This window comes from Rhipicephalus microplus, chromosome 3 (assembly GCF_043290135.1).
Source record: "Rhipicephalus microplus isolate Deutch F79 chromosome 3, USDA_Rmic, whole genome shotgun sequence".
NCBI classification, from domain to species: Eukaryota; Metazoa; Arthropoda; class Arachnida; order Ixodida; family Ixodidae; genus Rhipicephalus; species Rhipicephalus microplus.
The window spans coordinates 20,772,486-20,787,152 of record NC_134702.1 but is presented as its reverse complement, the minus strand read 5'-3'; the positions used below and the strand labels follow the sequence as shown (position 1 = coordinate 20,787,152).

At 46.5% G+C, this 14,667-nt stretch overlaps 1 protein-coding gene across 3 annotated transcripts in view; it reads right to left on the bottom strand.

The window, feature by feature from the left end:
• The window catches only part of LOC119180946 (uncharacterized), a 49,780-nt gene that overhangs the window by 18,501 nt on the left and 16,612 nt on the right, over positions 1–14,667 (bottom strand). For 2 of the 3 annotated variants that reach the window (XM_075889037.1, XM_075889035.1), the window contains exons 2-8: positions 10,706–10,949; positions 7,866–7,960; positions 4,049–4,135; positions 3,149–3,260; positions 2,945–2,990; positions 1,849–2,027; positions 477–555 (exon numbers count right to left, since the gene is read on the bottom strand). In XM_075889037.1, coding sequence (XP_075745152.1) covers positions 477–555; positions 1,849–2,027; positions 2,945–2,990; positions 3,149–3,260; positions 4,049–4,135; positions 7,866–7,960; positions 10,706–10,787 — 680 coding nt within the window. In that variant the 5' untranslated portion in view covers positions 10,788–10,949. Of the gene's footprint in view, positions 1–476; positions 556–1,848; positions 2,028–2,944; positions 2,991–3,148; positions 3,261–4,048; positions 4,136–7,865; positions 7,961–10,705; positions 10,967–14,667 lie in introns of those variants that run through there. The other variant, XM_075889036.1, reaches the window with a different exon arrangement.

Sequence of the window (14,667 nt, the reverse complement as noted above, 5' to 3'; positions counted from 1 at the left end):
CTATCATCAAGATCCATAGCATGACAACGAGTGATGAAGACAACATGCTTAATTTTTGGTGCCGGACCTGTTTGGGCAGATCTCAGTGAGTATGTAAACGAGATGATTCTTCGGTAAATGGCAGGTGACATAACATTACAACAATGACGTTTACTTTAAGATATTTTACCAGTTGGGATGAAGGAAGTAGAGATGAACGGTTTCATCGGATATGGCATCTGGCAATTTGATGTATCGTAACAGCTATTTCTTATTGGAATGTTTCAGTTTTTGCCTAAAATTCTCGTTAGACTGCCAGTACATCCATACTTGCATTTCTTCGAGTGTTTTTATATTTCTACGAGTTTCAGGAGATAACATTGTTATCGGTTCCTGTCTTCATTGATCCATGTGGGTTCTTTGGTTGTTGAAATTTTCGAATAAAGAATGGCTTCATTTGCTCAGTATCGTGATTCTAAAGGCAATTAAAGTTTCACCTGAGATCAACGTGGCTGTAATGGCAGGATGCGGTATGACGTGTGGAAAAACACGTCATGGCGGGAGTTTCCGCTGGCACTGTAAAAGAAAGAACGGCTTTTTGGTTTATTGTTCTCACGTTTAATTGTTATAACTGAGGCTATTAGTTTACGGCTGGACATCGTAAAACAAAACATTCAAAAATACCGCTTGCCAGTCGTAGCAAAAACACTACTTAAGGAGCTACTAAACAGGAGCTAGATATTGATATCAATAACTAGAGCTGAATGTCTCCCGTAAACAAGGTTCAGCCTTACGTATTCGTATTCATTACGATCAAGCACCGTTCAGTGTAGCGCACGGTTGGTGAAGAGGGTGCAAGAACGACCACGACACAACGCTTCCTGGCAGTGAAAGGTGGTTGTTGCTTACAAGATTAGAGTACCCCGTCCTTTCAACCTTCATATTTTGTCTTGGTTGCATCCAGGAAGCTTTGCGCAAGTTTACACTACCGATGACGCTTAAGCATTGCTTGTTGCAATGAGTGAACTTTTTCGGGAAATGTAATCACGGAGGCACTTATGACGCACTTGAGGCTTCATACAAGACGGCGACACTCAAAATTATATTCACGCGTACAATCACTAACATCACAAGTATATATGTGAAGATGGTCATCAGCTGAGAGAGTTCCCTAACAGGAACGAACTTATTCAATCATAATCTTGTATAGACAAAAAATGATCTAGCCAGTTCAGCACCATGAAAACCGCCAGACAGCGAAGCTGTCACCCATTGCGTAAGGCATTACTTCGCTTCACACCTCTCGGCGAGGCACAGCTCTTTTTGGCAAGCCTCTCCTGCCCCTCAGGTCACGTGACCTCGCCACCCTCGACGAAACGCAACCCACTCCACCGAGCGTCTATCTCGCCCTAAGATCATGTGACCTACGCCTCGCCACTTTCGGTGGCCGGCAGCTCATTCCCCTTTCCGCGGAGCCTCACTCTCTCCCGCCCCGCCACGGTGGTCTAGTGGCTAAGGTACTCGGCTGCTGACCCGCAGGTCGCGGGATCAAATCCCGGCTGTGGCGGCTGCATTTCCGATGGAGGCGGAAATGTTGTAGGCCCGTGTACTCAGATTTGGGTGCACGTTAAAGAACCCCAGGTGGTCGAAATTTCCGGAGCCCTCCACTACGGCGTCTCTCATAATCATATGGTGGTTTTGGGACGTTAAACCCCACGAATCAATCAATCAATCACTCTCTCCCCTCAATCCACGTGACATACGTGACGCCTAAGCCACTATAACTACTACGATGAAGGCACAAGGCAGCATGAGACGGCTTCACAATAAACCAGTGTAAGGCTGCGACGTCAGACGTTCGCGACTCACCCCTGTAGGCAGTCTTGATGGCGACTGTGGTGACCACGAGGCACATGGCGGTGGAGGCGTTCTCGACGCTGACGTCATCCCCGTTGGCGGCATCCTTGATGTAAACGGACATCTGGAACGGCTTGTACTGCACCTTCTTGTCCGAGATGCCATAACCGTATTTCAGGCTCTGGTATTGCCTGCTCGTTTGGACGTCGTCGTAGCCGAGCGAGAAGAGAGAAGCAGAGGAAGTAAACACCGTTCTGGCAACGATGTAGACATTAAGGGTCCTTGGCGGCACGACAGAGCACTCGTGGCTTCGACTGACGGTGATCACATTCAGCAAAAATGGCGACGTGTCTGTTTGTGTGCTCAGCGTAAGTGTTATAGCAGAAACATTCGTTCTTTTTTCCTAGCATTTCTTACCACTGCGAGAAGTTCTGTCCAATGAAATGACCTCTGACAATTTATAGGTACCTTCGATTGCCTTTTAGACTTGTCTGTCTGTAGGGAGCATACAGTCGCTCTTTAATCACTGTGTGAATTCGCGAACACAGGTTGCCGCTGGAGTAAGCGTTTCGGCTTCGGCAAGAAGTCTTGCCTTGTTTGAAGGTGGAACTTGATGTGGTAAGGCTGCCGCTGAGTTGAAGCCTTGAAGACAAGACCTTTTGTCGAAACGTCGGCTACAGCGCGACACGCTGTGCGCACGAATTGGCGGTCTATCCAAGCAGCCATCTTCTCCTAAATTTCTTCCTTGATTGTCTAGCACAGAAAATTCAGGAGTGCAAAAGGTATTAGTGTGCTCTTTTGCCTGCTTGCTATCTTTTAAATATAAATCTAATGACCGCAACCTTGTTGAAATACAACCGAACAATATATGTATATCTGATTACCACATAATCGCCTGTGACTGGGCGGCAAGCTCCGAGTAATAATTCAGCGTTCAAGTGGTTAACAGTCATGTTGACCAACGAACGAAAATTGTGTGCTTTGCTTATCTTCTCTTATTGGTCTCGTGCGCTTACATAGAGGCGACATGATAACGTTTTGAAGTTAACGCGGAAGCATGTCGCTGACGAGAAAACGTCAAACACTCATGTGCTACGCGTATGATTACCTGAATCTGCATAGGAAGGTGCTCTGGCTTCGGCTGTGGCAAATACCTCGAGGAGGGAGGAGGAGGAAGAAAGAAGAAGCAAGAATAAGTGCATCTTTTGCAGATCGCCACCAGGTGGCTCTGGCTCGGGAAACAAGGGGACTTGCACCGTGGCGCTTGGCAAAGTGTGCTGCCACCAGCGGTGGCTCTGCGAATTGCCCATACCTTTCGCGTCCTCGTTGAACCAAGAGTTGAGGCCGTGGCTTAGGTGATTGGCGAAAGTTATGCGGTCACGAGGGTACAGGAAGTTCATTATGCATTGACCGAGCAGCATATCCTGTGAGAAGAATATATGGGAAAGACAAGAAGAAGAAAGCACGAACCGAAGGTCAGATTAAGGATTCCCAGCAGGAACGAAACGTCAAAAAAAAAAAAAGAAGCCCCACTCTAGAGCAGATAATACAATGGGAAAGGGCGCAAATCATACATTGCAGGAAGAGGGAGACAATCACAGCAAGTATAGTTTGAGAGTATAGTACATGGGTGTCGGCAGAATTTCGTTTTGGATACAGAAACCTGTGTTTGTAAACCCTTGTTGGTGGCCTCCCAAACCATGGGTAAGGGTTTAGTTTGACTTGAAGGGGAGGCCACACTGCTGTGGTTTAGCGGGAAGTGCGACTAGCCTTTTTGCACCTGCCCTCCTTCCACGCTAAAACACATGGTGTAGCCTAACAAGGAAAGCCTCAGCTTGGAGCCAAAGTTTCGGCCATGCACAACAGCAAGGACACTTAGTGAAACCTTTATTCGATACTAACGGTATCGTTCTCCTCCCCTCTCTCTCTCATTTATATTCTCATTTCTAATTAATTCAGCGTATGGTTGCCAACCGTACATTTTTCTGTCAACCACCCTGCTTTCTCCCCCCATTTTTTTTGCAGCCTTATTTTTCGCAGCCTCAGCGTCTTTAAGCTGTTCCGTCTGTGCTACGTTTCTTCAATCACTATTGCAGCCTCATTGTCGGAGCTTGAAACTCAAAGTGTCTGTGACGTTTAACACTAAACGCTGCCAATGGACGAGAAGCAGGTGACAACAGACAGAACGCAAGGTACCGCTCTTGTGATTTACCTTTGAATAGCCGAGGTGAGATGTGATGGAGCCAGATACGTAGATGATTGTTCCGTCTTGAAGGGACACAGCAATAGCAAATCCTTCCTGCAAGCAGTGCACGCGTAATTACACCATAAGAAGGTAGATACAGCATACCGCGCTTCAATAAAAACATGGTGGAAAGTAAAGGTGGCACTACCAAAGCAGACTCCCACAGTCGGTTACGACCTAGGAGTAAGTGCAAGCTACGCCCACAACGGTATTTGTGTCGTTATAAAAAAATCACAACAGATCCACGGACTGAATGATGATGAGTGGGGCAAAGCGTCCGTCAGTCCATCCATACTTCCATCCGTCCGTTCGTTCCTGCTTACGCTTATCCGTGCATCTGTCTGTGCATTTGTCTATGTGTCAGTTTATACATTCGTCCGTGCGTCCGTTCATCCGTCCAACCATTTGTCCGTGCGTGCGTCTGTCCAAGCGTCCGCCTGTGCGTCCATGCGTCCGTTCATTCGTTCGTGCGTCCGTCCGCGCGTCCATTCATCCGTCCTTCTAATTGTCTGCTTGTCCACCCGTGCGTCTATCCGGGCGTCTGTCCATCTAGTGAACGCTCCAAGTACCGCCATCTCGCATCTTTTCATCATATATTCGTCATATACAAGTACCGCTATCCAATGGACATTCCAAGGACTAAACGAGAGGCGGCTACCTACTACTAGTAGTAGTAGTAGTAGTAGTAGTAGTAGTAGTAGTAATAGCAGTAGTAGTAGCAGTAGTAGTAGTAGTAGCAGTAGTAGTAGTAGTACATACATCGCGGACGCACGTCCCATGGCATAAGGAGCTTCGCACCTTGTGGGAATTGAGGCTGGCCCGCTGCCTTTGCGCGGGCTTTCCCGCCTTTTCTGCCATTCTCATGTCCCGACATGTCTGCCCTCCTTTGCCGTCAGCCGCGCTGGGAAGGGCGGAGTGACTTTTAACTCCCTCACCCGGTAGCGGATGTTGACTGTGGCACCGCGCGCGGGGGACCCCCGAGAGGTTTTCGCGCGCTGCGTCGGGAGCGGTGAGTACAGTCCGGGACTTCAAGTGGTGAGCCACGCATTCTTTTTCCGTCCGTCGAGTCCCGTCGCTCGGGGCTCGTCGGACTTCGCTGACGGCGCCTCGCGCCCGATGCGAACGCTCACCTTTTGTTGCCCCGCTGCGTACTCACAACCGAAGGGCAGTACGGTGTCCTAGTGCGTGGCCTAGCTACGCCGACCCGTCTCCCTTCGAAGCCAACGCGAGCGCCTTTGCCCTCGCTCGAGCAACCGGGCCCTTTGTCCCGGTGTCTCCGTGGATCACCTTTACCGCGGAGACGTGCTCGTGGCACCCCTGTGTAGTACTTTGTGCCCGTGGCGTGGATAAGCCTACTTGCTTTCCCGCCGCGCCTATTTGCAACGGGCTGTACTGCGTTTGGTGTTGCCACAATAAAGTGTTGCGACTTGAGCAGTATCGTGTTTCCCGCAGCGGCGACGGTTAACGCGTGCCCTGCGGCTCGCTAAGACCGGACCCACGCTGGTGGCCGTACTCCTTCGGGATACGTGTACACCACAACCTAAAAAATCACAGCATATCCACGGAGTTAATGATGATGATGAATAGGACGAAGCGTCCATCAGTCCTTCCGTGCGACCGTCAGTTCGTGCGTCTGTCCGTGCATTCGTCCATCCATGCGCCCGTCCGTCCATCTAGTTTACCCTTCAAGTACCACCATCTCGCATATTTTCATCATATATTCATCATATACAAATACCACCATCCAATGGACATGCAAAGGACTAAACGAGAGGCGGCTACCTATTACTACACCTATTAATACTACATATATCTGGGACGCATGACCCACTGCATAAGGAGCTTTGCCCCTGAAAATGGGTAACGATATGCAGTTCTAAGTTACTCTACAACGGGAGAGCAAAAAGCCGTCCCGTGGGCCTCGCACTTGATGTGTGTTTAGAACAAGTGGTTAAAAATTTAGAGCAATAGGTACTCTGCTATGGGGGAGCATACAGCCGCATGATGCGTTTAGAAAAAATGTTTAACGACTTCGATGCGTATTGCAGCGCGTAAACGTTTGTGCAAATGAGCGATCCGTTTAAATTTCAAGTAGCTTATCTTTACATAGAGACACTTGTTTATGTCACTGGTTCTTGATTAAACAACTTGAACTGTCTTACAAATTTCAACAAAGAGCATGACGTTTTGCTCTAGGATATATATTCTATTGAGCAGAGACGACGAGCTTTTAGTCGATGGTACGCGCAGTATTCAAATGAACAGCGAAAAGTACTCATGGTCACAAAAAAAAAAAAAAACACTTAGCACAACTCTCGTACAAATGAGTGGCAGGTGGGTCGAAGTACTGGGGAGGAAGCTTCTTTTAGGAGCGAAGCTCCTCTTTGTTTAACCTTATCCTGCGTCAGGCGTAACCAGCAGTATCAGACAAACAAACAGACCGACAGACAAATAGCGGGACGCGCGGATGAACGAAAGCATGGACGGAAGTACAGACAGACAGACAGACAGACAGACAGACAGACAGACAGACAGACAGACAGACAGACAGACAGACAGACAGACAGACAGACAGACAGACAGACAGACAGACAGACAGACAGACAGACAGACGCTTCGCGCCACTCATTATTCACTCCGCGGATATGCTGTGATTTTTTTTTATCCTTAGGTCGTAACCATAGAGTTTCATGAAATAATAACTAGAGGGTAATCTGGCGCTAGTGTCTACGCGGGCTCCTTCAGCGGTGCTTGTACCCCCGTGTGAATTATGGGAAGTACAGGCTTCGGATCCGCTTCGGATGTATTACGTTCTTGAGATTCGGGACGCTTCTTTTCTCAGTGTAGAACGAAGTGATATGGACTTGTCTTTAATTGTAACTTGCTGTATTTGTTTGTGTGTAAGCTTTATTGCAAAAGTTTTTGCGACGAGCTGGCAAAAATGAAACCAGGGCAAATTTAACCATCAGGGTATGTATTGCTCTGCCATTGCGATCCAGATTTGGCATCAAGATATAATGAATAATTTTTCACAACGCCTGAAAACAAACAAGCTTGTTTTTCTCTCGAAAGTATGAATGGTCTATTTATTGAAGTAACAGTATAACAGTACAGTATTTAGTGAGAAAGACTTAACGTTTAGTCTTCTGCGATACTAGGTGCGTCTGTCCAGGTGGTCTGCCCCGAACGCACCTCTGGTTCTGTTGTGAAGTCGAGTCAGCGGAGCGTGAAGGTGTGTCTGCTTAGCTTCGTCGAAATTTTAAGTGTTTAGGCAAAATTCACTCGTGAAGAATCATGAACTCAACGCAATATCCTGCACTGGCATGAGGCGCTACATCCATGCGCAGCGGTGGGTGGACGGCGCTTCGTTTAAACTGTACAATACGACACGTAAAGCTCCAACGTCGCAGCGAACTTCCAACCTATAGAATTGAAGAACCTATAAGTTTTAGAACTTCAAACCTATAGGTTTGAACTTCTAAAAGGCTAAAGACCACTATAGTGGTATTTAGCCTCTTTGAACAACAAAGGCGCTGCTTCAGTGCTTTTTAATGCACCCCACTACCCGCGCTGCGCGAATAATGAAACTGAAACTATAAAAAAAAGTCTGTAGACAGTTCGCTAGCTGACCACATCCAATCCGAAACCTGTATTTTGCACAATTCCCATGGAGGTACACGATCGCAATGCCAGATTCCTCTCTAGGTATTATTGTATGAAACTCAATGAACGTAACCGTCTACAACACTGATCGAAGCAATGTTGTAAAAAGATGTGGACTTACCCCATTTTTGACACAACTCTCATTCTTCAGGTGTTTGAAAGCGCTGGATCGAATATGGGCCTTTTTGCTCGCATTGGAGGTGTCGTCCGCATGATCTAAAGCAGAACCACATAAAGAGAAAGAAAAGTACATATTTTGAGTACAGATTTTAGAATAATTTTCTTCAAGTATGACACAAAATGGCTCAGTAAATGGACATACACTGTACTGCCACTCTCCTTCTCAACTTTAGCGAAAGACTGCAAAAAGCTACAGTTATCTTCTAAAACCTAACAAAATTTAGCAATTTGTATCTCAATAAGGCACAACAGGCAAACGGCGGGCATTGGTGTTCTTGGAAATATAACAGACCTTGAAGTTTATGCTCCGTGTACTGACACCTCGTTGGTAAAGTTCAAACATGTTTCGCTTAAGCGACGCAGAAACGACGCGAGAAGCGTGGAACGGCAAGGAAGCAGCTATACTAAAAGGCATGTTACGAATATTAAATTATTCTGTTTTAGTCTAGAAAAATCACCTAATGGCCTGATTTACCCAGATTGAATAAACTCCTTTCTAAGTGGGCAGTTCATTTCCCATCGTAGTTGACATCTGTTTCTAACTTTGGGTTTCTTATTATAGCTGACGACAGCATCAATTTCGACAGTATAACTTAGTTTAAATGCATTTAGGGCTTATTTATAAAGACATAGTACTGATAACATTACACTCCATTTAGGTTGTTTTTTAAACGCATCTTACTGCGATACTAAAAGTAACACTTGATGTTTTGGAGTAGAATTAGTAAAGATTTGTTAACTTCGAGAGAAAATGCGTGTAGATTATGTGGCTGTGAGTTACTCAATCACCAAGTGTTCGCTTTCGCTTTAAAAAACGTGACAACGCGGACAATAACGTAATCAATGAAAGTGTTTCGCTAACTCTTAAACGTACTTTTTTACCGTTGGTATTAAGTTCTCTCGACCAATCGACATTGGACAGAACCTTCAGGCACTGCAAGAACCTAACTTGCATCTTAAGCGCTACGTCCAACTCTTCAATAAAATTAGCTGATCGTTTTTCCAGTTTCTTTGCAGGTAAATTTCACCTGTATACTTACGCCATTGCACAGATTGCATGAAATATAGATTTACGTTAGCCTAACGGGCGTTATGGCCATAATACAACGTATGATTTATCTGTTCCGCATACTACAAAACTGATACTGACTCTCGAGAAACATGGCCTTGTCCTCTCGAAACGAGGAGTTTCTGACAAGCTCTACCCGGCAGCCGATGTACTACCGAGTAAGCGATCACCTTCGAGAATCTGTGTCAACGCCGCTAACCATCCGCCAAACACGTGGACACCTTTGAAGTGACGTCACGGGCGACTCTCATTCGAATTACGCGCGCTTTTCATAACCCCACTTCGCGGAGGCAACTTTCTCGGCGAGACGCGCAGACGCTAAAATTGACGCCGACGTTGCTTTGACGTGGCTACTTTCTTACTTTACAAGCACCTTTCTTGCGATTGTTCTTTGGTTTTCTTTTACATTTCGTAACCCTACTGACGACACAACAGTCACATCAATCACGTGTCGTGCAATCCTCGTGACGTCAACCGAATCCACCGGACTTGACCAATCGTTTTTTTTTTTTTTTTTTGTCTCCTCGGCCTGCGCAACTTTGAGTCAGCTTTTTCGGGTGGTAGGCTGACGTCCATAATAACAGTGACCCGGTGAAGTTTCCCAAAATCCGTGACGTCTGCTTCGAGCGACACAGCGCAAGCGATTGCGAGAGTCGGGTGGCTTCGATTAGCCAGGCAACGCTGCTAAGGTTTCTTCTGAAGTTTCGTCATCGCGAAACCGAAGCGCTGCACGTGAGCAGGCAGGTGGAACATTTGGGCGTTTGATGATCCTGACATGATGCGTCACATGTTTACGGTGCCAATTTATGGCCAAGCTGAACACAACTAGAAATGTGCCAGAAACCTTTCCACGGAGGGATCGCTTTGTAATTGTTCTTTTAAAGCTTCTGAAAAGGTTCAGTTATGCTGCTCATTGAAAACACGCTTCTTTTTCCTTCGCCAGGCACAAGCCGAGAACAAGAAGAGTTAATTTTCACGCGAAAACCTGAGCTTTTATGGCGCAATAAATGACAGTGACGAATTTACAAGTGACACACACAGTGGCTCCACAGTCCATACACAGTAGTTTCCCAACGCGTGATGCACAATAACGGAATGCCTTAATCTCTTTTCTATATTGTCCGATAATGGGCCGATATAAAAAAATCTAGTAAAGCCCTATATAAACGATGCCCTACTGCTTTCATTCGGTTAATGTTGCCAATCACTCAGTGATTCCATGCTCCTCTCACTTAGCAATTCAATGCCACCCCTAATTCCGTGATTCTATGCTGTCCCTCACTCACTGATTCTATGTTGCCTCTAAATCATCGATTCTATTTTGCCACCACTCACCGATTTTATGTTGCCACTCAATCACCGATTCCGTTGCCACTCAGTGACTGTGTGCTGCCACTCGTTCGGTGATTATATGCTGTTCTCACTGAGTTATCCTATGCTGCCACTCATCCAGCGATTCTATGTTGCCACTCAATCATCGGTTCTATGTTGCCACCACTCACCGATTCTATGCTGTCACTCGCTCACTGATTCTATGATGCTATTCATTCGTCCATTCCATGTTGCTACTCACTCAGTGATTTTATGTTGCCAACCACTCAGTATTCTTATGTTGCCACTCACTGACTTAATGTTGCCACTCGCTAACTGATTGACTGATTGATTGATTGATTGATTGATTGGTCGATTGATATATTGATCGTGTGGCTTACCGCGCAGGCACTGCACGTAGCAGATGAGCGGGTTGAGCTCCCTTAGCTGGTCGGGGTACACGTCGGGCATCAGCGATTTCATGTTCCGCTTGCTGGGGGCGGCGGAGGGTGGGGTGGCCCCACCAAGGAGGACGGCTCCGCACGCTGTCGCCCGGTCCTCCCGGGCCGGCTCCTCCGTGGACGTCGCGATTATCACGCGGACCTCTTACTGCGACGGTTGCTCACGCCGGACGAAGGCTCAACACTGCGGACCACCAAGATCAAGGTCACATGACAACCTACGCATTGTTCTAGTACTGTGAAGTAAACCTCAATTCGCTGTTAATACGACATGTCAATCATCTTTACTAGTTAGAAAAATGCGTAAACTTGTATATTGGAGGTAGTGACAACGGGTCGAGTTAAGTTCTACTGGACTCCAGGTTAACTGAGTGTTGGGCGAGTAGGTTAATTTTTATAGCGAAATTTAAGTGAGCACAAAAGACAATGAGACCATGTTCTTGCCTTTTGCGAGCTGAAATTCCGTGGCTAAGTTGAATCGACCTCTAATCTTGAATAGTCTCATCGAGTAAATGAGCCATTAGAGTAGTAATCCTTATAGTCGTTCAAACCGTCAGTACACTGGACTAGTCATGCATTATGAGAGAAGGCGGTTTGTCCATTTCCTCGGTGCATAACAAGCTTGCAGCAGTGCACCGGAATTTAGAGGCAACTTCATTTATTCCTTGTGTGAGTGGCAGATTGGTTTAAAGAACCACTCTGCGCACAGACGTCGCTTGCACGACACACACTGGTCATAATAACTCCGTGGAACTGCCGCGAACCTGACGTCTGTGGCGGGGAGATTGAAACTGGACCTAGTCTGCGTTAACTTCGTTGTATGAGCTAAGTGGCGGTTGAGTAGCAGTGTCATGGCACTGGCGCTTTACACATGTGTCCTGGTTATAGTGCTGTTCCGGTGTTGAGGATATGATATACCGAACAGCTTGTGCATCAAGTTTAGAACGGTGCCAGTGATCATTGAACATGTAAGGCCAATCGAAGACAAAGACAACTGAGGAAACGTCTGATCCCCTTCTTAGGTTGCTCTCAAATTTTCACTGATACGCACCAATAAGCCCTCCTTCCGTTTTTCTTTAAGACCTTTCACCCTTCCCTTGTCCCCTGTGTTTACCCGACAGCCAATTTCCGTCCACGGGAAGCAACTCATAACTAATACAAGAAGTTAGTTGAAACAGTCATCAGTAGATCGATTTCACTGTGTAGCATTTTTGTGGCATGATCTCATTAAATTATGAAGAGCAGGCTTCATGATTTCATGGGAACGTGTTAACGAAAGCTGTTATCCACTTTCGAAACGCTGTGTGGTTTCTCGATCCAACTTCCCATTGCTGCTTGGACGCAGTGACCCCATTCATTGCAAGAGAAGCACACCACCCTAAAATAGGATGGCTAAGATTTCGACATAGCCACCTTTTCTACCGCGGTATTTAATAGAGATTGAGAAGATGAGTATCACCGGAAGACATGCGAAAACTTTAGCAGCGGATTGACAAATATCCGTCACTCAACTGCCCACAAGACAGTAACGCACTTTTGGTCTTTTTAAAGACTACGGGCTTGTTTGAACGGCTTTGACTATTTTGCAGTGCACCGGATACGAGCATCTAGTGCTCATTTGCTTCTTGCATTGCTCTCTCTCTCCAATATTTTCCCCTTTTTATTCCCCCAGCGTAGGGTGGAGAACCGCACACGTTTCTTGTGAACTGCACTGTTTTCTTTTTTATTCCTTCTTTCTTATCAAAGTCAGCTTCTTGAGCGGTAGCATGTTTTAAGCAGTATAGCTTCAATATACTTACCTGATCGTAATACCCCATGAAAGTTATAATAGCACATGCTAAGTTGGAGATAAATTTGTTCCACAAAAAAATCTCGGCAAAAGTGGTAATTGCTTCCAGCTATGCAGATGTCTTTCGACGTTCCCGTCGCTACCGGTGAAGTGCGTGCTTACGCCAGAAGCTTCCGTAAGGATTTCCCTGTGCGCGACACCATCGAAATACCGGAGTGGGTGAGTGCAGAAGAATACTCCTCAACCTGCTTTCTCTTTTATTCTTTTTTGCTGAGATCCAATGGAGCACTATTTAATGCATTCCAACATTTCAGCACATCGCCTCGATGTAGATGCGGCTTACAGCATCCCTTGCTCTTTTAGGCACCCATTGTCGAGGTTCCCGATACTTGTGTTTTTTTTAGCACACCTCGAGTCCTTTTCGATTCAAGAATGAAGGAATACCAAGGTAGTGTGCGCAGCGTGACTCGATTACATTTGAATAGAAATGAAGAGCAGAAGGAAGAATTGCACGTGTTGTCTTTGAGAGACAATGACAAGTCTAATTCAGCGGGTTGTCTGAAATGTTCGAAAATTTTTAATAATAACTGCCTTATGACTGGCATTCTGACGCCATCGAAACCACGCAGAAATCGTTAGCCGAACTCGTGATGCCAATAGGGTTTGCACACGCACTTAAACAAAAAAAAATTGACCTTGTCGCTGCACACGCACAAACACAAAGAAGAATGTCGAATGACCACTTAAAGCTGCCCAACATCCTTAACTAGTACGCCTCATTGGTACAATGATCCCGGTGCACCGTTGCTGCCTCGAAGGTCTCAGGTTGATTTCTTGCCGCAGCGCTCACGTTTCGACGGAGACATAATCCTTGAGGATTATAATCCTTGAGGCTGTGTGAGGTCAGCGTATGCCAGAAAGCACCAGGTGGCCAACATTTTCGAAGGCTTCTGCTACGTCCTCTCTCAATATTACCGTGGTTCTTGCACGTAAAACCCCAGATATAAGTTGCTATAACTTTATCATCTATATACAGCATCTATATGTATGCTACAACTACGTGGGTTGATACGCTTTTTTTTTCTATTGCGAAAGTGACGACTATACCTAATACAGAGAGCCGGAACCACTTGCAAGCTGATCTCTGCACAGCAACCCATTTCTGACAGAAAACGTTACAGGTACAGCGCCGCTCCCAATCTGTACATGACGACGACGCAGAGCGCCGCGTGACGTCAATTTGCCGAAGGTCCGCGCGTGCTCCAGATTAACGATGTCACGGCCAGAGGTGTGCAGCCGCGAGCCCCATGGCATCGTACTTGCATGCGGGCTCCTGGGACACGAGGGTATATTACGCAACTACCATTAGCCCGTCGAGGCGAGAGCCTCTCGATCAGTCGGACCTCGTTGACGTCCGTCGTGACGTCAAACGCGGAGCCCGCGCCTTTATGTTGGGCTCGTAGTCACCTTACAAGAAATAAAGCGACGCCAAAGAAGCACCATGCAGCCTAATTCGCGGTACTTGATCGGTATTTTTTTTTATGGTTGTGATGATGCTACGTTGCGCGCTCACGAAGCAACAGTGCGCGTGTAATAAGATGACGTCAGCAGGAGTGCTAAAGCGCCGCATTTCAACTGTCATACTGGATTGTACAATCTTAGTTCATAGCGAGCATCAGGTGCGAGATACTTCAACGCGTTACATGCCGACGAGGCTACAGAGAAATGCATTGGTTGGTCGGCTGGTTATTATAATGAATTGTGCTGCAAATATTACGGCGCCCAGGGCTGAGGCCGCCATGACAATGAGATAAGCGAAAACATTACAACGATAGAGGCACTCGCGTCATGCCCAAAGCATGAAACTGTCATTGCGCCTGCGCGAACATGACAGTGGCTTGCAGCTGCGCATGCGTATGGACACCGAGAATATGCACTAATAAGGTTGTTCAGAGGTGCAACTTCGTGGTCTGCCAAGCATCTCTTCAGTGCATGGAATGGCAGACACGTTATGGAAATAAGTGGAATAAAGTTTACAGACTGGGTGTACAGTGTCAATTTTTATGAAAGGGAACACGGGAGCGCGTAGCCTGCGCACTCCGGCGGCTGCTGG